Raw genomic sequence first — 27,466 nt, forward strand, 5'->3', positions numbered from 1 at the left:
TATAGCTAGTCTTCATGGTGACGCGTTCCATCGTCCCAAAAATCTCCAGACTCTCCATCACGGCCCCTATGTCTAGGCAGAAGAAGCATCCATCACCGGCCGAGCCCCCCCTACACCCGCAATCGGCTCTCCAGGAATATCCAACACTACTAGTCCTCCCAGAAAGCCCTTTGCCTGGGTAAGACACTCCTTAGCCACCAAAGGCGCCACCTGCGCTGCTACAATGATTGGGAGGGGCTGTGTACGCGTTGATGTCCTCGCACCGAAGCCGATTTGGCAATTATCAGCTGTCCAGGAATAACTTTACCCGGGAACAGGGCCCAGGAACCATTGCTCAGGGGTCATGGCATCGTCCCGGATCAAAATCCTGTCAACGGTCTCGTAGTATTCGTCCACGATTACCCTTTGGAAGCCACGACCTGCGGGAGTACATTTGAGGTCTATCGGGTAGTTTGGGTCATTGAGTTCTTGGAAAGTATCGGGCTTGATTTGGAGGGTGTTGTTGGTGGCCTCGCCAGCAAGGATGTCGTTCGCGAACAACTCGAGTGACGGGTCTACTATCTGCAGTCCGCTTGGGGCTGCAAATATGGTGGTGGTGAGGTGGCCGAATAGGCCAAGGAATCACAACAATGTTTGCATAGTCGTGGGTTATGGAGGCAACCTGTAGAGTTGTGCCGAGTCACGGTATACTCTGTTTTCGGATGTTGACAGGTTGATAACAAATCCAGAAATTAACAATGTCCATGCGATTGGCAATAGAATTCATTGTTTCGAGTCGCGAATAGCAAATATCAAATACTGATACTGGCGAAGATTCTTTGCAGCTGTAGAAGCCACTAACGTTGAAGATTTGTAATAGATGTTCTTGCAATTTCTATACCTCCTCATGGTCTCGGCGTGAGAGAATGCTGCATCCTTAGAGTTCGACGCATTGGACCCGAAACCTTACAAAGAGGTCATCGATCCTGGGGGCCCGCGACGTCAGAATTTGGGTATCCCACATCCGGGGAAAACCCTATGTCTTCGTGGTCGCAAAGAATACAAGTGCATCCTTCGACGGTGGCATCCGGCTGCCTTCTCGATGTCCAGAACTGTAGGTCCTTGCGGGTTAATGCATCACAGGTTTGGTCAAGGTCAAGATCCGGACACCTTGTGAAGTGCTGACTCATTTGCGGTTGGTGAAAGTTTTTCTACGGGCCAGTAGTAATACGTTGATAGAGGCGAGATAAATTTCGCAACATCAATTGTCCGACGGGAAGCTGCATAAAGTGATAACCAATCAAATAGCAATCAGCTTCTCAATGCGTCTACCCCACTTTATGCTTTTCTCATCAATTCCGCCTCTTCCCACAAACTGTTGTTCTTCACATAAGTATTTTCCAAGAGTTGAAGAAGAATCGTAACTTTTAATTGAGAGAACACGCCAAAGATGCCTTCATCATCCCAAGCGCTCTCTTTTCTGGTTCCCGTGGTGAGCTGAGTGCGAGGAGAACGTTTGTCTCAGCTGACGTCAACCTAGCTCCTGGTCGGACTTGTGGTGACTGGCGGGTTCGTCCAGACCCCATTTCTATTGTCACGTAGAATAGTGCTAATTGCTTTGCAGCATCGCCCTGTACAGGATCCGAGCATTCTCGCTGCCCATCTCCACGGTCACCGCCACAGCAACCATTATCCTACCCGTAATAACCGGCGTCACTCTACGTGGCGCTCAAAGGTTGCGCATCCGCGAAAATGGCTCCAATGCACGTGCCAAGATGTCCTTCTCCTGGCCTGCTCTAATTGTTCTCGTGCTGCTCATCATCTACGAGACTGTGATTGCTACACTAGCTCTCACTCATGTCGCTCCCCCAAGCGAGTTGATCTGCGGCCTAGAGCGTCAATGGGGCGCCCTATTCTCGAGCAAGAACGCGGACGCAATTCGGAGAATTCAAGAGCAATTTCAGTGCTGTGGTTTTCGTAACGTCCAGGACAGAGCATGGCCATTTCCGGATAGGAGCCATACCGCCAGAGCTTGTGTCGAAGCTTTTGGTAGAGGCAGCAGTTGCCTTGGTGGATGGAGACAGATGGAACAAGTCACTGGCGGACTGATTCTCTTGGTTGCTGTTGTGGCTTTTCTGCTCAAGGTTAGGCGCCCAGTTCGCCCCATCGCGTCTTTCTGGTATCAACAGCAAATTGCTAACTGCCATTGCTAGCTGCTGATGCTCGTCCTCTACCGAACACAAAGCCCGTTCCTCTCGTCCGCGTGGACTGCTCGTTCCTCCCTCACGGACGCCGAAGGCGAGGATAATGGCCTCAGCAGTGGTAACGGAGATGGGGACAATATCCGTGGAAGAATAGTAGACGCGTATCACGATGAACCTCCACCAGAGATTGAAGGGCAAGCGGCTAGCTCTCAGCCAGAGGAAAGAGACACTAGCGCATCAGACCGTCGTGGCTTATTAGTACAGCCATCAGGGATCCAGAACGAGAGAAATGAGTGGAGAGAGGGTTGAAGCTGAGATCAGATACTTGGCCAGGGATCTAGATTGATAGTCAGGGCGTAAGTAGCGGCTCCCCAACAGAGAGCTGCTCTTTGACAGGAACCAAGGCTTGAGAAGCACAATTTTCCTTTTTGGAGGCAAAGTTGTGGCAACGGACAAGGCAATGACCATTAGCTATCAGCAACCACAACCACGAACAGGGTGATCAGAACAATTAATAGGGTTATTATTAGAACCTGATGATGCCAGCCTCCCGAAAGCGCCTTTCCTTGGGTGAGGAGTCTTTGCTGCTTGAGATACCTGACGCACCCCAGTAGAACCACTATGATCCCTCCACAAGACAGGATAGCTCCAAGAGTTCTACCTTTCCTAGGGTGGACGTCCTTCAGGACGAACAATTGGGTAATGACTACGCCAAGCGAGACGAGAGCAACGGATGTCCTGAACCAGCCCAGAAACGTCCTTTCGAGAGCGAGGTAGTCACGGGGGTCACCTCCTGGCGCGCCATGCTCGAGGTTCAAGCGGACGTTGTGAGACCACCAATGCTGCAGTCGCTTGATGTGGCTTGTATCGATACCAGTTGTGGGGCTTTCAGTGGCATTTCGCGGCCTCCCTGGTCGCGCCTCCGCCCGTCCCTCTTGGACCTGGCTTGTGACGCGTTCCTCTAGCTCGATCGTTGTCGGTAGACGGTAACTCGCTTGGTTTTGTCCTGAGATCTCATTGCCTGCTCTTTCCTCACTGTGCTTTCGTCGAAACGGAGCGCGGGTCCACCCAGCCATTGCTGTTAACCATGTTGAGGAATAAGCTCCCTCGGCCCCACCATTTTTTCTTAGTGTACCTTACCTAGGGTCCAAAGGTAAGGCTGATATACCACGCTAAATATACATTTCTGTTTAAAACCCGTAGTGTCAAAATGTACTCAGTTCCTTACAACTGGAATCCGTGAAGCACTGAGGAGAGATGATCCAGTGCATGGAAGAGACCGTCTCAACTGCTTTCTCTCTTCATATTATCCTAAAGTCTTAACATCTTTATCTCCCACTGCCAAAATTGGCGAGCAGCTTAGATCGATACACTTGCGATTACATGCTGGGCATTCCGACCCGTTTGATCTCATGTCGCGTAAGCTAAATTCCGACAATTGCATGTAAACCAAATCTGCAACACTTCTTGAAAGGATCATGCGGGCTACAATTTACGATCATCCAACCTTGAAGCCGGGACTGAAGGTCGCTGATATCGGCACCGGCACCGGGTCTGGCTTTCCGCCTGCCTTCATCTTATGACGCTAATGTCGGGTTCATGGAATCTGGAGAGCGCTCGGACTTTCACAATCTCCAGCCCAACTCGATGGCTTTCACATCAACCCCTCAGTGCCGACCCAGAGAGCGGCTACCTGGCGATTTCACCGATTATGAATACGATGGGTTTGGCGAGCTCCTGAGAACTTCGTTGGCAAACATGACATCCTTCATGTCCGACTCTTCCTCCTTGTTGCTAACGACGACCACCGACAGCGCTCTGCAAGCCGATGTCGTTGAGGCCTAAATGAAGACTACCTTGCTCCTCTCTCATGAGGAAAGGATGAGACTCACCAACCGGCAACACTCTACCCGTTCTATTTCTTGCCAACACAGTTGGATCGTTCTTTCCAGGAACTTCCACAGTGCCCCAGTTCTGAATTTCGGGTTCGATGGGTTCTCACATCTGCAGCAAGCGGGCCGACACGACGCCACTGTCTAGTAAGCTTAAAAAGGCGCACTTTTGCCTTTCAACATCGTGTGACCCCAGCGATAATCCTGACGGGCTCATACACGCTCATCATTTTTGCTTGTAATATCCAATTTTGCACCGAACCTGTGTTATTTCTTCAAAGTCCTGTGAGCAAAGGAGGACATAGCTTCATGCCGTTCTAAATTGCAGATCATGGGCAAACCTAAATCTCGTTGCACATCCTTGCAGAGGGAAAAAAGCTGCTGAAAGGAGATGACCATCGCTTGTTTCACTTGTCAACCTACTCACATTCATCATCCGAGTAGAATTGTTTGCTACTCAACTCACGGGTACCCTCTTGGACGATAGACTCTCTCCGGGGGCTACTCGAGGCATGAGATGCGATAAGATGACATGCGGAGTACCTTCTCCGGAGCATATTCCTCTCTGCAACGCTTTCCCTAATCAGTGTTTTGGGCGCTGAGCTCCAATATCACGTACTGCATGGTACCAACTTTGGAAACTTTTGTAGCCAAGTTCTCTGCCGTTCTATGCGTTCCTGTATGCATCAACTATGCTGAGTGCCTTTTTGGTCATGCACTTAGATCATTGTGGTCATGAACGTATACCCACCCGCACTAACGCTTTCTTTTCCTTTCTTTTTAGAGCAGTGGCTAGAAGCTGTTGGAGTCGGCTGGGTTTTGGGCATGGCTACGTTCTTCTTATTGGTTGCTGTGATGCATGCTCATGCTCATGCTCGTGCTAGTCTGGAAAGGGCAGGCTCTGCATGGGATGCCCTTCATGCAAGAGATCGTGAGGATCGACGATGGGAAAGTGATCGGTGCTCGGTATATTGGAACAGCTTCTGGAGAAAGGATCGAGGCTTGATGGGCCCCACGGATGGAACCGTTCTATCCCAGTGGCTCAGTATTGTTGTTGGGTAGAAGAGATGGTTAGTGAGCGCTCGGGCGCGCGCCAAAGTCCACACTATTTGACAGTCTGCCTCACATGTAATCGGCAGCAGAGTTGTCGAGACCGAGTTTTGCGCTCAGCCCAGGCACGTGCTCCTTTCCGTTGTCGTCGTGGAGCCGACTGGTGAAAAAGATCTACAGAGGCCCAGATCCATTGTATTGAATCGTCCGGTTTGAAGGCGTCATGCAGCACGAAAATGATGATGCATGGAGATACTAATTTCGGATGGTCAGAGCGCCACCGCAATGGGAGGTTTCAAAACCGATCACTACATCGACGATGCCTGGTATTGTACACTCGAATTATCGATAAGAGAATTGAAGAGTAGCAATAGGTACATGTAATGAGGAAGTTTATCTCGTACAAAAGGAGTTTTACCATCAAACCTTGCGTTTGATAGACTGTCGAGTCAGCCAATCTTGGCAGTCTTGGCGATCTTGGCGATCTTGGCGAGAGGTCCCGGCAGTCTGTCAATTCCCCGAAGCGGCGAATTGCTCGGGAGCTCGCATGAGGGTCACGCCCCAAACACGAACACCTCCCAACCATCACCTCTCACGCATCCCACATCAGTGCAATCTTCCATCATCCCAAGTGAAGCTTCAAGTCCAAGTCCAAGTTCAAGTCAGAAAATGACTACACCGGCGCGTAGACGCCTCATGCGTGATTTCAAAGTACTATGCCCCAATAAGTCTTCTGATCCTACCTATTGCTGGCTTTGCTGATCCTCCAAAACGACAAATGGGGCCTGGGTCACTGCTTGAGCTAATAAACGTTTTGACTTAGCGTATGCAAACAGATCCACCAGCAGGTGTCTCAGCGTCTCCTATCGCCGACAATGTCATGACCTGGTACGCATCCCTACTCGTGCAGACAGGGTGGGGCCAAATGGGCTCACTTCTATGAACAAAGGAATGCTGTGATTATAGGACCTGCAGACACACCTTTCGAAGATGGGACGTTCCGTCTAGTCATGCATTTTGAAGAGCAGTATCCCAATAAACCACCAGGAGTCAAGTTCATCAGCCAAATGTTTCACCCAAATGTCTACGGGACGGGAGAGTTGTGCTTGGATATCTTGCAGAACAGGTGGAGTCCTACGTATGACGTGGCTGCGATTTTGACAAGCATTCAAAGGTACGCGGAGGTCTTGCAAGCATGTTATAGATGCTAACAACTCACGTCTAGTCTACTCAACGATCCCAATACTTCATCTCCTGCCAACGTCGAAGCATCGAACCTCTACAAAGATAACCGCCGTGAGTACACGAAAAGGGTTCGGGAAACAGTGGAGAAGAGCTGGGACGATTAGGGAGGATAATCATAAGTTTGGATCATACTCAAGCATGCTCCTGAGAGAGCAGGCGCACTGGTGTATCTTGAAACGAGGAAATTTATGGGGTCAAAAGAGTTTTGTCTATATGGGCATCTTGATGTCATGATTGAGCGTGGAGTTTGGATGCAGAGGCGTTGGCGGTCTTCGCAATGCAGGACGCTCAGTCCAAGCTGCGAATCATACGAAGCATCATTCATAAACAAGAGACCCTGTGAGCAAGGATGCACGGAGACGGGTTCTTTGCATTACCGCATGCGGCCTACCGCAATTGCGCATAGAACCTGTCCCGAAGCTTTGGTTCGAGCATAGTAAACATAAAGCCTTTAGATACACTGCAATTCTCTATATTCACGCATATGATCCCATGATTGATTTGATTCTGTGTTAAAATGAAGTGTTGATATCATGATCGCTGCTCCTAAAACGACGCTAGTGGATGTTTATCAGCGCGTCACCCCGAAAACGGCACCCTTGGACCAAAATGCCCCCTTCTGCCTCCAGATATCAGCACCACCGATTGCTTTGGTCTTTGTAGACTTCCATGCTGTCCACTCGCCAGAAGGGTCTTGAGATAGCATAGGGACGTCGGTGGTCTTGGACTAAGCCCTTCGCCATGGCGTAAGTGCCGTGGAAGACGTCGCACATGCAGCCCCTACTGACACGAACATTTCAGGAGCGCCGCGAATGCAGGAAACACAATAAAAGGTACCGACATACTATTAGGTAAATGTACGGCCGATACGAGAGCTGATATTCTCTGCACAGTGGTTGCGCGGTTTCGTCCCCCGAACAAGGCAGAGCTAGCGAGTGGAGGAGATCAAATAGTGGATTTCGAGACGGATGATACATGCAGCATCAATGTACGCAAAGAAGCACTAGTCCTTTGTACTTATAGCTGCCATGGCTGTTTGTTGAGGGAACATTGGCAATTGAATACCATGGCTAACGCTATCCGCAGTCTCATGAAGCAGCCGGCGCATTCACCTTTGACCGGGTATTCGACACAACCTCGCGGCAAACAGATGTTTTTGACTTCTCAATCCGCTCTACGGTCGACGACATACTCAATGGCTACAATGGCACGGTCTTCGCCTATGGGCAGACTGGGGCGGGCAAATCCTACACGATGATGGGCGCCGATATTGACGATGAGGATCAAAGAGGAATCATACCCCGGATAGTGGAGCAGATGTTTACCAGCATATTAAGGAGTCCTGGGAACATTGAGTACACCGTTCGGGTTAGCTATATGGAGATCTATATGGAAAAAATCCGGGATCTGTTGGTACCTCAGAATGACAATTTACCGATACACGAAGAGAAGAGCAGGGGAGTCTATGTCAAGGGCCTCTTGGAAATCTACGTCTCGAGTGTCCAAGAAGTCTACGAGGTCATGAGGAGAGGAGGTGCTGCCAGGGCTACGGCTGCGACGAACATGAACCAAGAGTCTTCACGGTCACATTCGATCTTTGTCATCACCATCACCCAGAAGAATGTTGAGACAGGCTCAGCTAAAAGCGGGCAACTCTTCCTCGTCGATCTTGCTGGTAGCGAAAAGGTTGGGAAGACAGGTGCCAGTGGACAGACGCTTGAAGAAGCTAAGAAAATAAACAAGAGTTTGAGCGCGCTGGGAATGGTGATCAACTCGCTCACAGACGGCAAATCGACACACATACCGTACCGAGACTCGAAGCTCACTCGGATTCTGCAAGAATCCCTGGGCGGTAATTCCAGGACTACCTTGATCATCAATTGCTCGCCAAGCAGCTATAACGATCAAGAGACCCTAAGTACACTGAGGTTTGGTGTCAGGGCTAAGGCTATCAAGAACAAGGCCAAGATCAACGCTGAGCTCAGTCCACTGGAAATGAAGCAGCTGCTGAAGAAAGCGCAAAACCAAGTCACGACGTATGAGGTCTACGTCTCAAGCTTAGAAGGAGAGGTCCAATCATGGCGCAGCGGGGAGCCAGTTCCCAAAGAGAAATGGGCTCCTCCATTAGCTGCTGGTGGAGTAGCCGGTGCTCGAGCAGAGTCGCGTCCTGGCAGACCAGGCACACCATCCAGATTGCAAGAAATTGGCAGGTCAGAGACACCCAGCCGATCGGAATCAAGAACTGGAGATCGAGCTTCCACTCCTAGCATTGTACTCGAAAAGGACGAACGAGAGGAGTTTTTGCGACGAGAAAACGAGCTGCAGGACCAGGTGGCCGAGAAAGAATCTCAACTATCTACGGCAGAACAGGCTTTAAAAGAGGCAAAAGGAGAGCTTCAATTTCTGAAAGAGAACAGCTCTCGAACAGGCAGAATAAATGAGAAGCTTGGCAGCGAGGTCAACGAAATGAAGATGCAGCTTGAGAGAGTAGCGTTTGAGAGTAAAGAGGCTGCCATTACCATGGACGGCTTGAAGGAAGCCAACTCGGAACTTACCACCGAGCTGGACGAGGTCAAGCAGCAGCTGCTTGACGCAAGAATGAGCGCCAAGGAGACGAACGGTGTTCTCGATGAAAAGGAGAAGAAAAAAGCGGAACGAATGGCACAGATGATGGCCGGCTTCGAGATGGGAGATGATTCTTTCTCAGACAACGAAAGCAAGATCCGAAGATGCATACAACAGGTCGACGCCCTTCATGAGACTAGTGCTGCGGGAGAGATGATTGCGCCTGACGAGCTGCAGGAACTGAGGATCATACTGGTCGAAGCGGAAGGTATCGTTCGGCAAGCGGATGTGAGCTCGAATGCCACAACAGAGCTAGGTGACGATCGAGACCGAAGAAGAGATCTTGTTGAGCGACTAGCGACCGTCGAACAGGAGTACGAAGAGCTAATGGAGCGCAACCTCTCTGAAGCGGACATCGACGAGGTCAAGAGCAGGCTGTCAGAACTCTACACCAGCAGGAGGGAAACACAAGCTCAAATGATCAAAGACATGCGAGAAGACCTGGCGCGAAAGGACGAGGAGAATCATCGTCTGAAAATGAGCGTCGAAGAATCTCAACGTGCTCCCAGGACCAATGGGGCAACTCAACCGACAGCAACCAGCAGGACTGTCCAACAGCAGATCGCCGATTTTGACGTCATGAAGAAGTCGCTGATGCGGGATCTTCAAAATCGCTGCGAACGTGTGGTGGAGCTCGAGATATCCTTAGACGAGACCCGCGAGCAGTATAACAATGTCCTCAGATCATCCAACAACCGGGCACAGCAGAAGAAGATGGCCTTTCTAGAGCGAAATCTAGAACAGCTAACACATGTGCAAAGACAACTTGTTGAGCAGAACGGAAGTCTCAAAAAAGAAGTCGCGATTGCGGAGAGGAAGCTGATGGCAAGAAATGAGCGAATTATGAGTTTAGAGGCGCTACTGCAGGATAGTCAAGAAAAGTTGACGGCAGCGAACCACAGGTACGTAGCACCGGGTAAATGCAGAGCAAGCAGCTGACTACCACATCTTCTCTAGGTTCGAAGCACAACTCACCGCAGTCAAAGAGCGACTCGAAGCCGCCAAGCACGGCTCCACGCGTAACATGTCATTAGCATCTAACAACCCTGTCGGTTTCAACTTTGGAGGAGCAGGGTCGCGGATAGCAAAACCCTTACGAGGGGGCGGCGCGAACGAGCAAATGAACGGCGCAGGTCCCAATCTGCCTGTATTGAGTGGGCTGCAGGCGCAAGAGGCAAACGGTAGTCCAGGCGCGAAGAGGAGCAGTTGGTTCTTTGATCGCCGTTGATAAATTCTGAGCGCACGGCGATACCACGTGAGTCTTGGGCGACACAGATACTTGGGTATGAGCATATTTTGTCAGGTCTGCTCGTAATTCTGCGTCGGAGATGTACCCGTTATACCCCAGCATCGGAAGGGGAATGGAGTCGTGGGCATGCCGGCGCATACGCAAACATTTTCCGCAACCCGATCCGCCCGAAAATACCCACTTACCTTGCACATCTAACCCCGCTTCAGGAGCGCGGTCATAGCTCGCCATCCTTCCCCGATCCGTATTGCGGATTACATAGCACCGACTGGTATAATTTTCTCAACTGTCATCTCCCCACGACTCCCTCTTTCCAACCAATCGCACGGCTGAGCAAATCATCGTCGACTGCCACATCTGGATCCTTGGTTGGTATGTTACATCTCCTTGTTTCGTTTCGTTTTGTTTCGTCTGTGCTTGCCCCTTGCGCTCCTTCCATCGATGGCGGAGATCAATCACCCCAAGACTTTTCTCTGTAACCGCTACCCGACCGCGGAGTCTCATGCCAAGGATGCAGTCCGCCTTTTATACACGCACCTTCTTTTCCTCCTCCTCCCATCATCCGTCCGTCCGTACCCTTTGACCCCACAGCCTCGGTCCCATCGTGCTCGGCGGACACGGTCACCATTGTCGGCGCGGGTAAGAGAACGTAGCAAAAGTCATGCGTGCATAGAGGGGATAGATAGATATCGGTTCGCGATAGGAAAGGATTCGATATTCAAATATAGAGGGACTTCCTCGCAGGTGGGAATAACGATCCTTGGGGCATTAGTTTATGGTTTTTTTTTTGGGGGGGGGGGGGGGGGGGGGGGACCGGGTTCCTCGAGCATGAAAAACTCGCCAAGGTTGGTCACCGCCGATGAAACAATCCCATGGGAAACCGTCACCGCTGTCGGGCAATCTGTCCGGACTTGTACAAGTCCCGTCGAAAGGGGGTTTTGCGCCCGCCGTGCGGGGAGGTTTGCTACGTGCTCTTGTGGACGTGCGGGGTTTCGTGGATGGGCTTGGAGGGGCGGTTGGTGGGTTGGTCAAGGGGTATGGGGAAGGAGGGGGGGGTTAAGGGTTGGGGGAGGGGGGGGGGATGGGATGGGGAGGCATAGATTGGGATCTGAAAGCGGCGCGGGGGGTTTTTTCGTCGGGGTTTGGGATTTTGGGGGTCGTTTGTTGTATATAGATGGCGCTGTGGGGGGGAGTGAATGGTATGTTTGGTTGAAGGCCGGGGGGGGGAGAGGGGGGTTGGTGTTGGGGTTATTGTTGTTAAGGTCCTGTGTGTGACGGGTTCTTGCGATATGCACACCTAGTTTTAGGAACACGGAGAGAGAGAAAGGGATAGGGGGGGAGTCCGTTTGAGGGATTTGGGGTAGGTTCAATGGTGGTGGAGGGAGGGGGGAAGGGGGGAGGAAGGATGGCGCTGGTGGTTGTTGTTGGGATTCTTTTTTGGGGTCAGGGGGTGCTGATGTGTGTTGGGAAATTGGGGGGGGGGGATGGGGTTCGTATGTATACTACATGTGCGGGCACTAAAAGCCGCTAGAGACGAATGATGATGTTGTTGTTGAATGGGGTGTGTAGTATAATATCTAGCTTTGGAAGATTGGAGTCGAGACTTGATGGTCTGCTTCATTCGGAGCAGAGCGGATTGTGAAGTCTATTTTCTTGTGTCTGGAATGTTTATAAAGTAGTACACCGTTAACAGCACGCAAAAGGTGCATCAACATCCACTCTATCCGCCGCAAAAAAGCAAAGTCGTTTGTATCTATCTATGTCTTCGTGTCGTTTCCTACCCTATTGTCCAAATCCTCCACCCAACCTCACCGACCTAAACGGGCACCGCCAGCAAAGTAAGCGTCGTACACCCCGATTGCGTCGTCGGCCCCACTTCCACGGTCCCGCCAATAAGCGATCCATCAATGTCCTGTTCCGGACACACAAAGAACACCGTCGCCGCCCCCGTCTGACAGGTCAGGGCCCCGCCCACAACCTCGCAGATCGACTTCGTGTCCCCAGCCTCGTCGACAAAGACCTCGTTTTCGAAGTGCAGACTGTCGTACTTGGAGCCGGCGAATATGCTCGCGATGCCTCCGACGAACTCATTCTCGAGCGTGCCGTCCGCGTTGATGTTGAAGGTCGAAAAGGACGCCACTTGGTTCGGTCCGGCGGCGAAGTAGAGGACCAGGAGGCCGTTGCCGCTGCTGTCGGAGCCGATGGAGACGTAGTCGCCGTCGAGGTCGGTGCCGGTGTCCGCGGCGACGAGGAAGAAGAGTTCGGATGATGTCGGGGTGGGCGTTGCCGTTGTGGAGGCGGACGTCGGGTAGGTTGAGACGGAGGTTCCGTTGGCGCTGCTGGTGGGATAGGGCGGTGGACTGGTCGAGGGCAGTGAGATGCCCGTGCCGGTGGCGAGGTAGCGTGGTTTCAGGCCCGCTGGGGGGTAGGCGTAGGCAGCTGCTGATGCGATGAAGAGCAAGCTCGAAAGCCAACGGGATTGGAGGAGCATGTTTGTGGTGATGTGACGAGCGTAACGGGATATGACGCGGTGAAGGAATGGGCAGCGGAGGTCAGTTCTGGGGTCTTTCTGGCCTTCTTATAGTTGGGACTTGAAATAATTATGGAGTAGAGCGGAGGAGAAGCGAAAGGGGAAGGCGAAAGTGATCATGCAAGGCCCCGAGACGGAAGCTTGAACAGGAAAATGGTCAAAAAGCAGATGATGCGCAATTGGTGCTTTGGATTGTCATAGTCTTTTGCCATGCTCCACTTGGGCAGAGGTATTGGTGACATACTTGTCAGCGCAGATGTTTGGATGTTGACTAGCATAGTGACAGCCTGCATAAGTCCTGCATGAGTACTCTCTACTTCGGGACGCAGGAAGGAATACTTGTGGACCCGTTCTCGCACTCCATTGGTCCCTATCCTTTGCTTGCCGTATTGCATAAAATGTAGACTTCTCTCCAATGGATCCATGCCAGCGAATTGATGCTCCTCGAATTCTTGAGGCCGACATTGGTAAACAGTGAGAAGGAGGCGAAAATGGGAATTGTTAATGTAGATTCAATAGCGCTGTACGGAGATTTTGCATTCAGGGCAGCTTGCACCCGTTCCAGAAATAGACTTGGCTAGTTCAAGCCACCAATAATTCCGTACCTTGAAGTACACACAGGGGTCCTCATCCTTCGACGGGAAATGGGAAATGGCATATTGCTTGTTGAAGCACCGAGGAAGCTCCTCGGCGACGAATTCTGTCGCAACGTCACGAATACGACCACAGTCAAGACAGTGAACTGGGAACACATTTTCAATCTGGTGATTCACTTACCAGTCTGCCTCAATTCAAGCCCGATCGTCGACTCAATTGGAGGCGAGTCGAAAATCTCGCCTTGAAGTGGAAGTCTCTTGGGGGGTACTTTAGGATTGCGGCAATCTTGTGTAAGGCCTGGACTTGACGCCGCATCGGTGGTTATCATTCATGCTTGTATTATAGAGCCCCAACGATGACATCTCATTTGTAAATGCCTACGGAGGTCTGCACCAAAAGTCCTGCACCATGCCAAGGAAAGGGTCCAGATGTCGGATATCGCCCCACCTCAAGGGTTCCTGCCTGGACAATGCGCTTAGAATTTCGGAATTGCACCTGAACTCAGCCCACTTAGGGGCTCAAGGACCCTATAGCGCCCACATAGACCCCTAAAAGTTCAGAGTATGCGCTCCCTAAAGCTAGCTCCAGGGTTCCCACTGCAGGGCCGCCTTCCGAAAGTAGGGCTAGGGCTGGTGCTAGCGCGGGTGCAGGTCTTTTGGTGCAGACCTCCGTACCGAGAGATTGGAAAGACGAGGGTAAAATGCGAGGGTTTTGGTGGGGGCCTCCCAGCTAAATTAGCTTAGTCCAACGGGCCGATCGGTCCGTCTCGGCAGCCTAAGTTTTCTGTCGCCAGCTCCCTCTTCAAGATCGTTTATGGCGTACGACCGACAACCGGCACCTCGTCCGGGACAGCCACAGCTCGGCTAGTATAGGGGAAGCTCCAGCTGCTCCGAGCACGACGACTTCAAATGCCTCGGTTGTAATTGTAGGGTCGAGCGATCGTGCGGACAGCGGCAATACTGCAGGTGGAAGTATTGCTTCAGTGTAGATGTTAGAAGTTTGGACGGAGAAAGAGTTGATGGTATTGGACAATGGTGGCAGAAAAGTCTATGACCCCGTGCAGCGACCCTGTGTTGCCTATTTCTTTGTCAGTCTTGCCTATGTTTAGCCATATATCTCCTCTCTTGATCCTTTTCTCCCACAGCTCGTCCCTCGGCAATACTAACGGAAAATCCTGCGAAGGTATAACAGACAACGATTCTTCCATACATGTCAACGGTAGAGCTACTGGGATTTCCTTCCAGTGCCCAGCGATTTACCCTCTGGTGTTCGAGAAACCTGTTTCTGAATAAATCTTGCTGGCGCTTCGACCTCTATGTCATTGGCGCTTTGTCACGATGATTGTTATACTCTAGTCCACTACATGGTGAATGCAGGGTCTCAATCTCGATGCCCCATTCCCTTGTATATGATACTCGGAGATGATTCGCGCTAAGAACTCCCTGCCAGCACACACACCACACACACGATGGATCAAAAACGCGACCTTGAAAACATTTTCGACTCTTCTTCTTCTCGGCAGGTCTCAGCAAGGCAACCAGCAAACATGAAGCAGTCTATAGGAAAACCCTTTTCTCTGCCTTTCCCACCAACGTTCCCATCCCTGACAACGCTGCCAAACCAAAATGACTACTCCTATAAATCCCAGCCTGCAGCCACCTTTAGGAGGGTCATTTCGATCCCTATTGCCCAAAACACGAGCACGTGTCGACTCCAATTTTACATCCAGCCCCGACACCAGTAGCGCCCCAAGGACCAGAATGTCTTCCGATCATAGGGGCCCGCGAATGTGAATTCAAACCCTGCGACATAGGTCTTGTAGGCTCAATGATGCTCCCACATCTATACGAGCCGCATTTCACGACCATGATACGCAACGCCATCCAAAAACGCGACTTCGATAAAGATAGTTCCGACAGACTTCACAGGATGCTAGGCATCGACCCCTTCCCCCAACAAAACAGACAAGGCGGTCAGAAGAATTGCACCTATACCATGGCTCCTCGGACACAACTATCCGACCTTGCCAAACCGCCTCGAGGCCGTGATCCGGCGCGCGATCCAGGAAGACACCACATTCAGTGGGAGTGAGCGCCAACACTGCTACCGCATGCTGGGCATGGACGAAGGGGCCATCGCCGCAAGGAACAGACACCACGAATGCCCAACCTGCGGCACACCAGAAGGTTACCGTACGGATGGAGGTCCGGCATCGGTGTCGGACAGGTGGCGGGGGCCAATGAATCGAAGAACCGGGATGTACCACGATCAACATTGGCAAATCGACATCCATAACCGAGTGCTTGCCGGTAGAAGCCAGGCTGCCCCGGCGCCCGCACCGTCCTCTCAACAGCCGCACGTCTCCTTTCGGCCGCTCGAACCTCCGCTTGACTCTGGTGGTCGAAGGGATAGCCTTCTCAGGTGTGTGCGATCTAGGTGAGGGATCCTCTCAGTTACCGCGTGTCGTCTTTCGGCCGCTTGAATCTCCGCATCACTCTGGTGGTGAAGGGAGCTCAGTGAGCTTGTTTTCGGTGAGGATGATCTAGGTGAGCGATAGGACTTCAGTAAAGAGAGACGATAAATCGTCTCAGGCGGTAGAGAAGGGTCTTCATACAAAGCCGTTCTTCGGGAGTTCACTCCGTTCCCAGCTTCCAGTCAGAGTACTCATAGAGAGAACGCAAGGCGCTTTCACTTAAGTACTCGTGGATTCCAGAAATGAATTACTTAACAGAGCGAGGACACCAATAGATCAAACGACATCCCACTAAGTGGAAAAATCTATTGGTGTCTTCACTTCATCAAGTAATTCACTTCTGGAGTCCATGAGTAGTCTTGAATACAATAAAACGGGATACCTAATACGCTATACCTAATTCCCTTCCACGTCAAAACCACAAACAGCAAGATCATGACGCAATATCTTAGGATCTGAGATGAAGAGGAGGCATTCAAAAGTATAGGATCTTACCTCGATTTTCCGCGCAGATGTTTGGATGTTAACTAGTATAATGACATCCTACATAAGTTCTATATAAATACTATCTACTTCGGGACGCACGAAGAGATATTTATATACCCGTTCTCGTACTCCATTCCAGAGCCTCACTTCCTCTTCATTTCAATTCTTTTCAACCATCCTTTTTAGCCACAACTACCCACACATTCTTCGCACATTCTCCACACATACTCTCTTTCCCTCTTTCGATGCGAGCATGCTAATAGCTGCATGCAGTGGCCCCTAATTACTATGTTGTCAGCGTCGAAGAGGTGCCCGACGAATACGACAATGCACGCAACCAAGGCGCCGGGATTCCCGGCTCCCAAGCCAACTCTTTCAGCATGGACTCAGACGACGAGGGAGACCCCATGCAGACTGACAGCAATGCCGCCGATCCTTCCACCTTCCCTCCTGACCACGACTCCATGGACTGGGAGCGCTGGGAGTACCCTGAGGAGTCGGCCGACGAGCCTCCGCGCGCTCGTACCCCGCCGTGACCCTGACCTCCCCTGACATACAACCATGACGAGTCCAAAGGACGAAGGAGAGCGAAAGCTAACCAAAGCCGGAGCAGGGATCCTAGGGGCCCAAAAGCACAAGGAGCTCCAGCAAGGAATAGAGGCTGGTGAAGGTCTGGCCCCTCTTAGCGCCCGCCCGAACAAACGACGTGCCGAAGACAGTGATACAATGAGTGTCGGATCATCTCGTGCTTCGAAACCGAAAGCAGGCCTCAGCAAAAAGCGAAGACTACTTGATCTCGACGAACCCGATGCTTCCGACTCCGGATCTCCTCGCATGCTATCTGAAAATCCTTCGTTAAAGTCTGCTAGCAAGGGATCCAAGATGACCGACGTGCTATCAGAGGCCAACAGACCAAAAGTCCTACCCAAGCACCTGCCGGGGCTCAAATCGTCAGATGATCAAGTTCACTTGCCAGCAGTGCTAAGCCTTAGCAACGGAACAACGATTACCCTCACCTATGAGCGAACCACAGCTCAAGCATCCGAGGAGGACGAGGACTTCTGGGAGCAGGTGAAGCAGCGAGTGCACCAGCCGCAACAGGTCTGCTCAGATGAGGTCGACGGGACCATGCTCAGCAGCATAAAGTCTCTCGAATTTCACAGTGCCATCTTCCCTACTATGCTCACCAGGATGCCGGCACTTTCGTACAACAAGCTACCAACAAGCGCCAAGCACATCGGAAAGAACACTTTCAAGACATACCTCAACTTCATCATCACGAATGCCAACCGCAGGCTTGAAAATATAAAAAACCCGAGCATCGCACCAGGGATTAAAACACAGGATCAGAGACCGCGAAATCATAAGCAGACTTCTCTCAATGATTCCAGGGACTCACATCGCAGCAGAAGAGCACAACAAGATCGTTCGCCACATTGTCGCCAGCACAAATGAGGCTGCTGAATTGACCAGACATGAGCTATGCTCCTATGGTGTATCAATTGCAACTATGGCATACCAAGCTTTTAGAGACCAATCAATCATCAAGACCATCGGAGTACATATGCTAGAGCTGCTGGACCCCGCTACTGCAAAGCAAGCTTCTACAACGCCTGGCAAGCAAAAGCAAGAGGCAGCAGCACATGATAAGCAGCAGGGAATCAAGCAAGAGCCAGGAGAAGCAGATTTCTTGGGAGAGAATAACGGAGGAGGAGATTTGCTCAGCGACGGTGTCGGGAAGCAAGAACAGCAACATTATGGTGATGAGTAATCCGGATCAAACCAATCTGGCCAAAAACGGTGCCACACCCTATCTCCTCACTCCCTTTGGTACTTATTCAAACACTCACCGACGAACGAGCCCATCGATGCGGCTGCCCAGAGATCTGTGAGCCCAATTTCGATGACAAACTTGTGCTTCACGTCAAGGACCTATTTCGAAATGAGCAAGAGCTGCTAGCAGATCAAGGATGAAGAAAAGGCCAATATCTGTTCTGAATACCGCAAGGCGCATGAACAGGAAGCAAAGAAGAAAGCTAGAAAGGCTCTCAACAAGGAAGCAATGGATGGAGCTAAGTGCAAGGCTGCTAAAACCGAGCGCAAGCAGATGAAGGAACAGTCTTCGGGCGGAAACCACGGCACCGGTCGCCTCAAAACTGGTTGCATAATACGAAGGTCGTGTGGTCGCTGGGATCAAGCAGAAGGATGGACGCCTTTTATCACTCCTTCCAGCAAGCCTCATCGTCGCCCACCATGGAAGCTACCCAAGCAGATTTGCCCCGCCTCGCTAGCTGTGACCTGCTATGCTAGCAATGTCCTGCGTTGCTGTCCTGAAGCATATTGGAAGATCTTGGAGGGGGACCTTTGCACTTGACGATTCAATTTTTGGTCACGACTTACGACTTTCAATCAAGGCTTTCAATACAGTTTTCTGAAGGTCATTTCCTAGTACTTTTCATGACCCTCGTATCTTTTTCCCCTTGACCGCATCCTGGATGATAGCTTCGTCCACATCGCCACACCCAACACGCCGCGATCATCTTTCCCCTTCACCTTGAATGTGAAAGCAGTCCCGTAGACATGCAGTACGCGCGGGACTCCCTTCGAATGCTCATTCGTTACAATCTGCACGTGAAATAAGGCCCGCAAGGCGTCGAACCATCTCCGGGCGTTTGATCCGGATCCATGATACCGAGGTCAACGAGCGCGCGATTATACCAACCATAGCTGAGATTGTCTGCGCATGGGTCCTCTTTAGGATTGGGAACGTGGATGAGGTATCTTCGAGGACGCCAGCTACCTATCGTTGAACCACTAAAACCTCCCGGTTGACTTCGGCAGTGGTCAACAAAGGAGATAGTTTGGATGGCCAGAGCATCTCCGTTACATGGTCTGCAGATGACCTTGACGGGCTTCGGCTCCTTCAGTGTGGACGACTGGACATCAGTCATCTTGGAACACACAACATAGTCCCCGAAGGCGAGGTTTTTACGGCTGGGAGGTGATTTAAGTCTTGCGTCTGCTGATTGAGCCAAATGATGTGTCTGAAACGGTGTATGAAAGACTTTATAGCCTGCGGCAAAGGGTGTTGAGCTCTCGGTTGAGACACTGAAGAGGTTGCAAGGCTGTAGAAGTCTATGAGGTTATGAGCTTGGAAGGCTGGCGAAGCTTGGAAGGCTGGCGAAGCTTGGAGGGCTGGCGAAGGTTGGAAGGAAGGAGAGGTTTGGGCGGTGTGAAGACGGAGAAAGGGAGAGAAAAGAAGCCTTTTTATACTATTCACACGGTCGCATTGTTTACACTCGCCTTCAAAGACGTTTCGAAATTTCTTTCTCGATCTCAAATGATCGGCCTTGGATGCCCTCTATCCTGCGACGTGTGACTCGAGATGGCGGTGAGATGTTTCAGTACGGAGCCAATAATGAAACGAAAAAGAACGATGCCGGTGGGTCTACCGCTTTTCACTGGTCCGATACTGTCTCGGCCAGGTGGGAGAAAGGATTGTCGCTGTCACTACCCGTTTCATGGGCCTTCTACGCATGTTATCGGTTGCCGCCCTGTGCACTTTGCCCACTGTTCTTTTACTGCCTCTCCTAGGATTTTTTAGTAGCACAGAGTTGAAACCAATGACGGAGACTAGCGTACACACCAAAAGTAATCTCTCCAATCGAGAACTATTCAGACAAATTAGTTCTGTTCGCCAAATCCAGCGCCGTTCACATCAGTACCTCGACGACTCCTAGCCTGTACATGTCCCCGTTCACACCCATCACTCGCACGCCGCCAACGCGCACAGTCTTGCACTGGCCATGCGAATGAAGGTAACTTTTCGCGAAATCATACTCCATCCTGCCACACTTTGCACTCCCCGACTTGGCGCTCCCCAACTTCTTGAGCCTAAAGACAAAAACATCTCCGCATGGGCGTACACCGGCAACAGGTCCGAAGTGGTCGTTCGCCCTGGAGGCCCGCCTCGGATTCGTTGCATATGTACGCAAGGTACGTTCTTTCCCACCCGTCCGAGACAGTATTGACGTTCATGACCGCCTCGACAACGGAGCGAGGATCCCAATCGAATGTATCCCGGTGGGACTGAATGTCGGGAACACGCTTGAGCTTTCTTTTCTGTCTCGGCGGTAGAGGCATTGGGAGCGGTTTCGGGGTCGACTTCGAGAGTAGGGACGGAGATCATGTGAGGGGCTTATTTGCGCTTGGCCGGTACGTGGACGACTTCGACTTCGGGGCCAGGACACAGTTTTGATTCGATGGCGGTGGGGGGGAGAGGAGTTTTCGATTGGCACGGGAACGATCTGAACCTTTTTGGGAGGCGACGTCTTAGACTTGCTGACAGAGGGACGGAAGGAACCGTTTGCTGGTACGCGAGCGACCTGGAGTTTCTTTGCTGGCGTTCTTTTGGTCTGGCTTTTTGAGTATTATTTTCCGACTTGTTGTTCGATCGGTGGATGCTTACCAGTGCCGATGCCTGACTCATTTCGATTGCGCTCAAGAGGGAAAAGGAGTGTGTGGAATGTGACTATGATGGTGCAGATGAAAGACGAGATGGGAACGGGGGCTTGGGTAGGTATGAACAAGGAAGACATGACTAGGAGAGGGTGCCTTGTATTCGTACATGGTCGCCTTGAAAACATTGGAAAGGCTCTGGTCCACCTTGAATGGTTTGAAATGAGCTCTCCAGACGCTGTGACACATGTAATGACACATGTATCAGAACCCAAGGCGGAGTGTGTTTCACGCACAGACACCATAAGGCTGGCCTAAGCAAAGAATACCGGCGTAACTCGCTACCTTTCTTGACTACTTTGCCAGCCGATCTTCCTATCTTAAGAACAATGCGGAGTTGCGAGAGTGAAACAGGGGCTATTTTCAGGAAACATCCTGACAGTCAATTAAACTAGCACCTTCGCAAGAATTGGTAAATACATGCATGCATCTTCCTTCGTGACCGGTCGCGATTTACATTCTCTCCGGCGAATACATCAAGAGGTTTCGCAACATAGACTGCGCAAGGAAACCATGCGTCGCGTCCTCAACAAAACCCTCATCCATGTCAACATATGTCGCCCGCTGAGACTCATCCGATCCCTTGAAATGCGGCTTCCTCATGAAAACGTAAGCGTCTCCATATACCTTGATCGGGGGCATGAGAGTCGCGCGTGGATGATCGCTAACATTCCGGACCATGTCTTCTAGGTACTGGTTATGTGGAAGTCCCGCATTCGCATCCTTGCACATATACACCATGTAGATCATCGGCTCTTTTCCGATACCGTAACCCAATTTCTCATTTCCGATCTCAAAGAGGGAGCGATGGGCCCAGCTGAAGGTCTTCGAGTCACTGTATGACTTCACGTTGGGAATGTGCTCAAGCTGTTTCTCGAAACCGTTGCACTCGTCCTCGCTGATATCTCCACTGCCGATGTTGGCGAGTGGCATTTTCATCAGACTAAGGGGATCAATTCCGGGCGCATAGGATATGTGAACAACCTTGAGATCGGTAGTGGTCGCCATGCTCGACTGACTGTAGTAAATCAGCATGCCAGATTGTGTACGCTGTCCGACAGGGAATGCTCACGGCACCGAAGGTACTCCACCGACCTCCAGGTTAGAAGAAGCCTCCATACTTGATTGACTGCAGTAGGTCAGCATGAATGATCATGTACGCTGTCCGACAAGGGAATGCTCATGATGAAGGAGGCTGCAGGTAACTGACTGATGCTGATTGCGGCAAGGAGATGAGTAGATCTGTGCTCGTAAGATGGTGTAAGTTGAAGGTGGAGAGACTGGGAATTCTGTGGCAGAAGTGTGTAGGAATTGAGCCTTTGGAGAATTTGGGAAGGATAAGGAAGAAAGAGAGAGAGAAAAATTGGGGGGGAGAGAAGGCCTTTTGTAGTTTACCACCCTAGTTTACCACGCCCTTTTTAGTATTCGTGTTATCGCTTTGAAACATGTCGCCTTCAAAGTCGTCGCCCTGGCCTGAAACAGATTACCGAACACGGTCGCTCTCTGACCCGAGGATGCTTGGACTTGACGGCTCCGATGCTCGGAATGACTTTGCGACACTTGTTTCAAGTTTGGAGGCGAGCACCTTTGTACGTATTCAATGAGTCAGTCATGGGTTCTGATACCATGCTGATTTGGACCCGTAGTGTAGACGTGTGCTAGATTCAGGAGACAAGCGCGATCCGTAAAATATGCAGGTAGCCACGACACAGGCAAAAGAATTATTTTCTAAATGCGCCCAGACTATCTCTGGTCGCCCAGCGTACCAGTGCTCCTCAATCACAATTTATCTAGGCCAGTCAAAACTCCTCCCCCCGGCCTCCCCCCCCACCCAATCTCCCTCCCACCACCGATTACAACTTGATGCCCTTACCCTCACCCGGTTTGAAGAAGTTACACAGTAACTTCGGCAGAAATGTCCCATTGTACTCGCTTTCGATAAAAATCTCTTCCGTGTCTATCAGTGTCGCACGCCCATCTGGCCCGTATTGCTGCGGATCCCACCTGAAAATGAAGGCGTCTCCATATACCCTCACACCACAAAGATGAGACAAATACCCGTTCAGACGGAGACCTGACCCTGCCTCGAGGCATGTGTACAAGAAGTTGTCCGGGGTGACCATCCTATCGCGCATGCTTTGGGTTATTGTCCTCAGATCCGTGTGGGTGAGAAGGGCGAGGAGGGTGCGAAATTCCCAACGGAAAGAGTGTCTGCTTACGCAGTCCCAGAGTTTGGGAAGGTGCACAAGATCTGCTTCGAGCTCTTCGGTGCGGCCGTCGGTGAAAATCGAAGGGGGTCTATCGCTCAGAGCGACCTCCATTACTCTCATGGAAGAGCCATCCCATGGAATGCGCATGATCTTGAGACTGGTTTGAGAGGGTACTGCCGGCTGCTTGTTGATTGTGGGGTGCTGGGTTGCTGACTGGTTCATGGCTGGTTCTGATCAGGGCGTTGCTTGGTCGTTGACTGGGTCTTAGCAGGATATTGCTTCGCTGCTGGCTGCTCTTCGCCAGTGTTATCGTTCTTTGGGCCCTTGCCTTTTGAAGTAGCGGCCTCTTCGTTTGGCTGGCTTTCGCGAGTGGTGTCCTTCTTTGGGCCCTTGTCTTTTGAAGTAGCGGCCTTTTCGTTTGGCTGGCTTTTGCTAGTGGTATGGTTCTTCGGGGACGGGCTCTTGACATCAGAAGGCTTTCTCGCTGGACGGCTTGCCGCAGTGAGTTGCTCAGTCCCAGGCTGGGTTTTGCGTGCGAGAGGCTTCCTCACAAGCTGATTTCTGCTGGTGGTATGCTTCTTTGTCGCCTGACCTTTGGTGGCAGGCTTCTTCGGTGGTTCATTCAAGACAGTCGTATGCTCCGGCTCAGGTCTGGTACTGGTTGCGCGTCGTGGTGGTGTGGCTTCTAATGAATAGACGCGGCATCTTTGAATGACTACCATATAGATCAGCATGCTTCTCACAGCGTAGTCTCTGTCTTTTCCGCTTACCACGATGTCTTATGCTCTTTCGGCTTGGCAAAGGGAGGAGGAACACGTTCGTGGGTTGTGAAGGTGATACTGTTCTTTTTCCCGAAAGACTTGAATTAATGTTAGCAAAAGGATACAATTGGGGGTGGGACAAGCTTTCTGTAATACCCGAATCGCCGCCTTGAGGACCATTGGTTCTAAGCTAGTCTGAGCAAGCGTTTTGACTCCTGGGACGATTGGGCTTTGTTTTCCTGATGCTCGATACCTCGACGACACATGTATCATGTCTTTGGGCGGACACTTCCTTGTCTCATGTCCTGAAATGAGTGTCCTTTTAAGGGGCATGCCAAGCAAAGGGAAGCCTGCCTTGCCAGGACTTGAGATGACGTTGACGAGTAACATGACGAGGAGGAACAGAGCTTCTTAAAGTTTTCATCTCAACGCCTTCGGGATCTTCGATTTGAGATTGCCTTGTTGTGTGGAGCCTCATGTAGCTCAATGTATTTTGCCACCTCTCACAGTCCTCATTGTCAAAATAAGGTTCCCAGCCTCCTCCCAGCCACCTGTTGGAACAACCACCTAATTTGTGAGGGGTACAAATACTGGCCCAGGGGAGTCCTGAGATAGAAGAATTTATGCAACCTACACACCACTCATTCTACCATATCTGAATTCTGACACTCATTACAGGTACAGTCAATAAGGTATAGAATTGATCACAACTCAAGTTGATTGCCTTGTTTCAGCTGTCTTCAGATTACTCCCGCTCGCCCAATCTAACAAAATTCGCCTCAGCATCACAACCCTACTAGGCCCCTCCTACCCGTACCCCTATCTCCCATTACTTCGCAGCCATTGGCGCGAACATGAAACGGGCATGTTTACCCTCCGGAAGTGACGCAAGTTCGCCATAACTCGCGTACCCCAACTGATCGCACATCACCTCCTCATCCAGCCTGAAGATGAAAATGTCCCCAAAAGCCCGCGTCTTCCTATGTCCTTCAAAAGCGAAGTTCTTTTTCGAGAGGGACCCAGCCCCGCGCTCGTTGCACTTGTACATGAACCACCACCCTTCGTGTTCTTCCGAAACAAGAGTACCACGCAACTTCGAGGCGACAAGTGAGCGAGAGTCCCAGTCAAATACGGCGTCCGTGTAGCCTTGTATGTCAGGAACGTGCATGAGCCACTCCTCGTCCCCTTTGGTCTCTTCGTCACGGTCCTTGCTTGTTGTGATCTCGGTGGTTTTGAGCTTTATGACGTGGGGAGACCCGTCGACTGGAATGCGAAGGACTTGGACTTCTTTCGCGACCCACTGCTGGACGGAGAAACCTTCGGTGATTTTCGAGATGAAGCGGGACTTTGAAGGAAATTCCGTCCATTCCTGCTCATGTCAATATGTGATGCTTTGATTATGAGTACTGTCAAAGGATACTTACATCTCCTGTTCTGGTTGGCATTCTGATTCCGTTGAGGAGGGAGGACCACTTGTGTGGATCAATGAAGAGTATTGTTGTGGAAAGACCAAGGTATGGGAAAAGTCTAGAGGTATGAAGAAGTGTAGAAAAGAAAAGGGTGGGAGAAGGAGGCTACTCATAGTACTCACCTGGTTGTTTAAGTACAGTCGCCTCAGACAGGTTTCAAAAAAGCCATTTGGGACTCAACGATTGGGCTTGGATTCTCAGACGCCCGAAACATGCATGACGACACATGTCAGAGGATCGAGACGAAAGGTTACACTGGTAGCAAATCAAGAGCAAGGCTTACAGCATAGCCAGGCCGACCGGCCATTGTTACGGAAAATTCGTGCTACACCATCCCATCTGAATCTCGGAGAGTTGGGCGGACAAAGTCATGGGTAGCAAATCACCGAGAGTCATCACATTAAGGTTGATTTGACCCCTTGTCTCGTCCATGTTCTTCCAAACAATGCTGGTTTAGTCACGCAAGGCAGAAGCTTTCTCCCGCTCAACAAGTTTCAGATAAGACCGCGGTGCAAGTTTGGGACGCTTGTGTCATGTCTTGAGGTGGATTTTCAACCAAGAACAGTGGCCAGCAGGACGAGCAAGATTTGACAGATTTACAGCTTTCTATTATTGATGTGACTCTGTGCTCTAATCCCATGCTGACTCAGCCCCACAACATAAATGTATTCTGGAATCAGAAGACGAATGCAGTCAGTGAGAGAAGTAGGTGGCTATAACAAGGATTGATGATACTGTGTAGATGTTTTCGGTCTGTCTGTGGCTGCCCAGTCCGACAGCGCTCGCACCAGCGTCACAATTGGCCTCACTCTTGTCTTCCTCCACCGTTACTCTTCCGAGCTACAACACAGCCAAATTATCGAGTAGTTCCATGGCTCCAGTTTGCTTGGCAAAACCGTGGTCCATGTCCACATATTCTGCCCTTCCAGTAAACCCATCATAAGTGTCCGGTTCCATCCTGAAGACGAACGCATCTCCGTATACGCGCGCCCCATGAACGCGAGCGAAGAATGCGTTGGCCTTGAGGCCCGCCTTCGAATCATTGCACTTGTACATGAAATAATCCTCCTTCCAATTGGGACCCAGTTGGGCGGCAGACATAGTATCCAGCGAGCGACTGTGCCATTCGAAGGACATGGCGCCCTTGTTGCAGAGTTTGGGGACGTGCCGAAGATGGGATTCCAGCCCGTCAGAATGGTTGCTCTCGACAATCTCGGGGCTGATAACGAGAAGAGGGACGGATATCAGTTTCATGTGGGAGCCATCGCATGGTATCTGGAGGACTTTCAAGGTCGCTTCAGCATTGGGGATCTTGGCTGCGGGAACTTTCGTAGTGCGAGGATTTTCTCTGACAGGGAGATCCGCCATCATGGGTTGACATGGAACAGTGTAGTACTGCGATGTGGTTCGACTGTAGGAATTAGGACCAGCGTAGGATGGAGAAGTTCGGTACTGCGGAACAGTCCGGGACTGGTATCCTGGTTTCTTGCCGGCATTGGGATGCTCCATACTCGGCTGACTAAATCAAGTATCAGCATCCTGTTCATGATGCTATGCTTGTGTGAGGAAGAGGGGAGGCTTACGACAGCGGAAGTTGCAATTGAAATAATCTTTCTGGATGTCCGAAGGAAGGCAGAAGTCTTTGGTGGGAAGTGGAAACGAGTGTGGGAATTTTCGAGAGCTCGGAAGATTTGGTAGCAAAGAAAATGAAAAGAGGGAGGAAGGCTTTTATAACACTAATAGGTGCCTTGAAAGTCGCCGCAGGTATCGCCATGACAATGTTTGGGGAGGCGTTCTCTGGCGTAGAATGATTGGACTTTGACAGCCTGATACCTGCATGTCACAGGGTATTAGCCGAACGGTCTCAGGGAAAACAAGGGTAGGCCTATCATCTCACCTTACAGCACACCTTCACCGGAGGGTCCCACTTGTACCCTCTGGAGTTTTGAGGCAGGCCGCAGATCGAGAGCTTTCAGAGTGCTCAGTCTCACTGCCTCGTCCTAATCACAGTCTCTGCAACGACGCTGACTCAGTCGGGCAAGGGGAAAAGTTCTTCAGGCTCAACAAGGTCAAGATGAGGGTGCAGCGCAAGTGATGAAGATCTACCAGCCACAAGGTGCTCGTCGTACACTATCCCCTTCATCTTGAATCTTGCTACTCTATTTCCCCTCTCTCCGG

At 51.0% G+C, this 27,466-nt stretch overlaps 13 protein-coding genes across 13 annotated transcripts; 5 read left to right on the plus strand and 8 right to left on the minus strand.

Annotated features, from left to right (window-relative positions):
- Positions 1 to 303: 303 nt before the first annotated feature.
- Positions 304 to 766, minus strand: HO133_010828 (uncharacterized protein; the record flags this gene model as incomplete). The annotated part of the gene is made up of 2 exons (XM_037301679.1): positions 304 to 578; positions 721 to 766. The coding sequence occupies 2 exons, from the start codon at positions 764 to 766 to the stop codon at positions 304 to 306; spliced, it is 321 nt and encodes a 106-aa protein (XP_037153313.1).
- A 663-nt stretch (positions 767 to 1,429) lies between these two features.
- HO133_010829 (uncharacterized protein) lies at positions 1,430 to 2,492 on the plus strand (the record flags this gene model as incomplete). Its single annotated transcript, XM_037301680.1, has 4 exons — positions 1,430 to 1,471; positions 1,520 to 1,548; positions 1,604 to 2,123; positions 2,193 to 2,492. 4 exons carry the CDS (start codon positions 1,430 to 1,432, stop codon positions 2,490 to 2,492), a joined length of 891 nt encoding a protein of 296 aa, XP_037153314.1.
- Positions 2,493 to 2,650: 158 nt separating this feature from the next.
- Positions 2,651 to 3,259, minus strand: HO133_010830 (uncharacterized protein; the record flags this gene model as incomplete). Its single annotated transcript, XM_037301681.1, has 1 exon — positions 2,651 to 3,259. One exon carries the CDS (start codon positions 3,257 to 3,259, stop codon positions 2,651 to 2,653), a length of 609 nt encoding a protein of 202 aa, XP_037153315.1.
- A 2,692-nt stretch (positions 3,260 to 5,951) lies between these two features.
- HO133_010831 (uncharacterized protein) lies at positions 5,952 to 6,474 on the plus strand (the record flags this gene model as incomplete). Its single annotated transcript, XM_037301682.1, has 3 exons — positions 5,952 to 6,013; positions 6,075 to 6,299; positions 6,351 to 6,474. 3 exons carry the CDS (start codon positions 5,952 to 5,954, stop codon positions 6,472 to 6,474), a joined length of 411 nt encoding a protein of 136 aa, XP_037153316.1.
- Positions 6,475 to 7,111: 637 nt separating this feature from the next.
- On the plus strand, positions 7,112 to 10,223 carry HO133_010832 (uncharacterized protein; the record flags this gene model as incomplete). Its single annotated transcript, XM_037301683.1, has 5 exons — positions 7,112 to 7,116; positions 7,172 to 7,203; positions 7,264 to 7,358; positions 7,457 to 9,897; positions 9,953 to 10,223. The coding sequence occupies 5 exons, from the start codon at positions 7,112 to 7,114 to the stop codon at positions 10,221 to 10,223; spliced, it is 2,844 nt and encodes a 947-aa protein (XP_037153317.1).
- A 1,837-nt stretch (positions 10,224 to 12,060) lies between these two features.
- HO133_010833 (uncharacterized protein) lies at positions 12,061 to 12,735 on the minus strand (the record flags this gene model as incomplete). The annotated part of the gene is made up of 1 exon (XM_037301684.1): positions 12,061 to 12,735. The coding sequence occupies one exon, from the start codon at positions 12,733 to 12,735 to the stop codon at positions 12,061 to 12,063; it is 675 nt and encodes a 224-aa protein (XP_037153318.1).
- Positions 12,736 to 15,237: 2,502 nt separating this feature from the next.
- HO133_010834 (uncharacterized protein) lies at positions 15,238 to 16,866 on the plus strand (the record flags this gene model as incomplete). The annotated part of the gene is made up of 2 exons (XM_037301685.1): positions 15,238 to 15,458; positions 16,629 to 16,866. The coding sequence occupies 2 exons, from the start codon at positions 15,238 to 15,240 to the stop codon at positions 16,864 to 16,866; spliced, it is 459 nt and encodes a 152-aa protein (XP_037153319.1).
- A 25-nt stretch (positions 16,867 to 16,891) lies between these two features.
- Positions 16,892 to 18,101, plus strand: HO133_010835 (uncharacterized protein; the record flags this gene model as incomplete). The annotated part of the gene is made up of 2 exons (XM_037301686.1): positions 16,892 to 17,492; positions 17,683 to 18,101. The coding sequence occupies 2 exons, from the start codon at positions 16,892 to 16,894 to the stop codon at positions 18,099 to 18,101; spliced, it is 1,020 nt and encodes a 339-aa protein (XP_037153320.1).
- A 3,200-nt stretch (positions 18,102 to 21,301) lies between these two features.
- Positions 21,302 to 21,967, minus strand: HO133_010836 (uncharacterized protein; the record flags this gene model as incomplete). Its single annotated transcript, XM_037301687.1, has 2 exons — positions 21,302 to 21,866; positions 21,921 to 21,967. The coding sequence occupies 2 exons, from the start codon at positions 21,965 to 21,967 to the stop codon at positions 21,302 to 21,304; spliced, it is 612 nt and encodes a 203-aa protein (XP_037153321.1).
- Positions 21,968 to 22,701: 734 nt separating this feature from the next.
- HO133_010837 (uncharacterized protein) lies at positions 22,702 to 23,205 on the minus strand (the record flags this gene model as incomplete). Its single annotated transcript, XM_037301688.1, has 1 exon — positions 22,702 to 23,205. One exon carries the CDS (start codon positions 23,203 to 23,205, stop codon positions 22,702 to 22,704), a length of 504 nt encoding a protein of 167 aa, XP_037153322.1.
- Positions 23,206 to 23,276: 71 nt separating this feature from the next.
- HO133_010838 (uncharacterized protein) lies at positions 23,277 to 24,209 on the minus strand (the record flags this gene model as incomplete). The annotated part of the gene is made up of 2 exons (XM_037301689.1): positions 23,277 to 23,763; positions 24,073 to 24,209. The coding sequence occupies 2 exons, from the start codon at positions 24,207 to 24,209 to the stop codon at positions 23,277 to 23,279; spliced, it is 624 nt and encodes a 207-aa protein (XP_037153323.1).
- A 439-nt stretch (positions 24,210 to 24,648) lies between these two features.
- Positions 24,649 to 25,264, minus strand: HO133_010839 (uncharacterized protein; the record flags this gene model as incomplete). The annotated part of the gene is made up of 2 exons (XM_037301690.1): positions 24,649 to 25,188; positions 25,244 to 25,264. 2 exons carry the CDS (start codon positions 25,262 to 25,264, stop codon positions 24,649 to 24,651), a joined length of 561 nt encoding a protein of 186 aa, XP_037153324.1.
- Positions 25,265 to 26,128: 864 nt separating this feature from the next.
- HO133_010840 (uncharacterized protein) lies at positions 26,129 to 26,797 on the minus strand (the record flags this gene model as incomplete). Its single annotated transcript, XM_037301691.1, has 1 exon — positions 26,129 to 26,797. The coding sequence occupies one exon, from the start codon at positions 26,795 to 26,797 to the stop codon at positions 26,129 to 26,131; it is 669 nt and encodes a 222-aa protein (XP_037153325.1).
- Positions 26,798 to 27,466: the final 669 nt, after the last annotated feature.

The sequence above is a fragment of the Letharia lupina genome (genome assembly GCF_014066315.1).
Source record: "Letharia lupina isolate WasteWater1 chromosome Unknown contig_9, whole genome shotgun sequence".
NCBI classification, from domain to species: domain Eukaryota; kingdom Fungi; phylum Ascomycota; class Lecanoromycetes; order Lecanorales; family Parmeliaceae; genus Letharia; species Letharia lupina.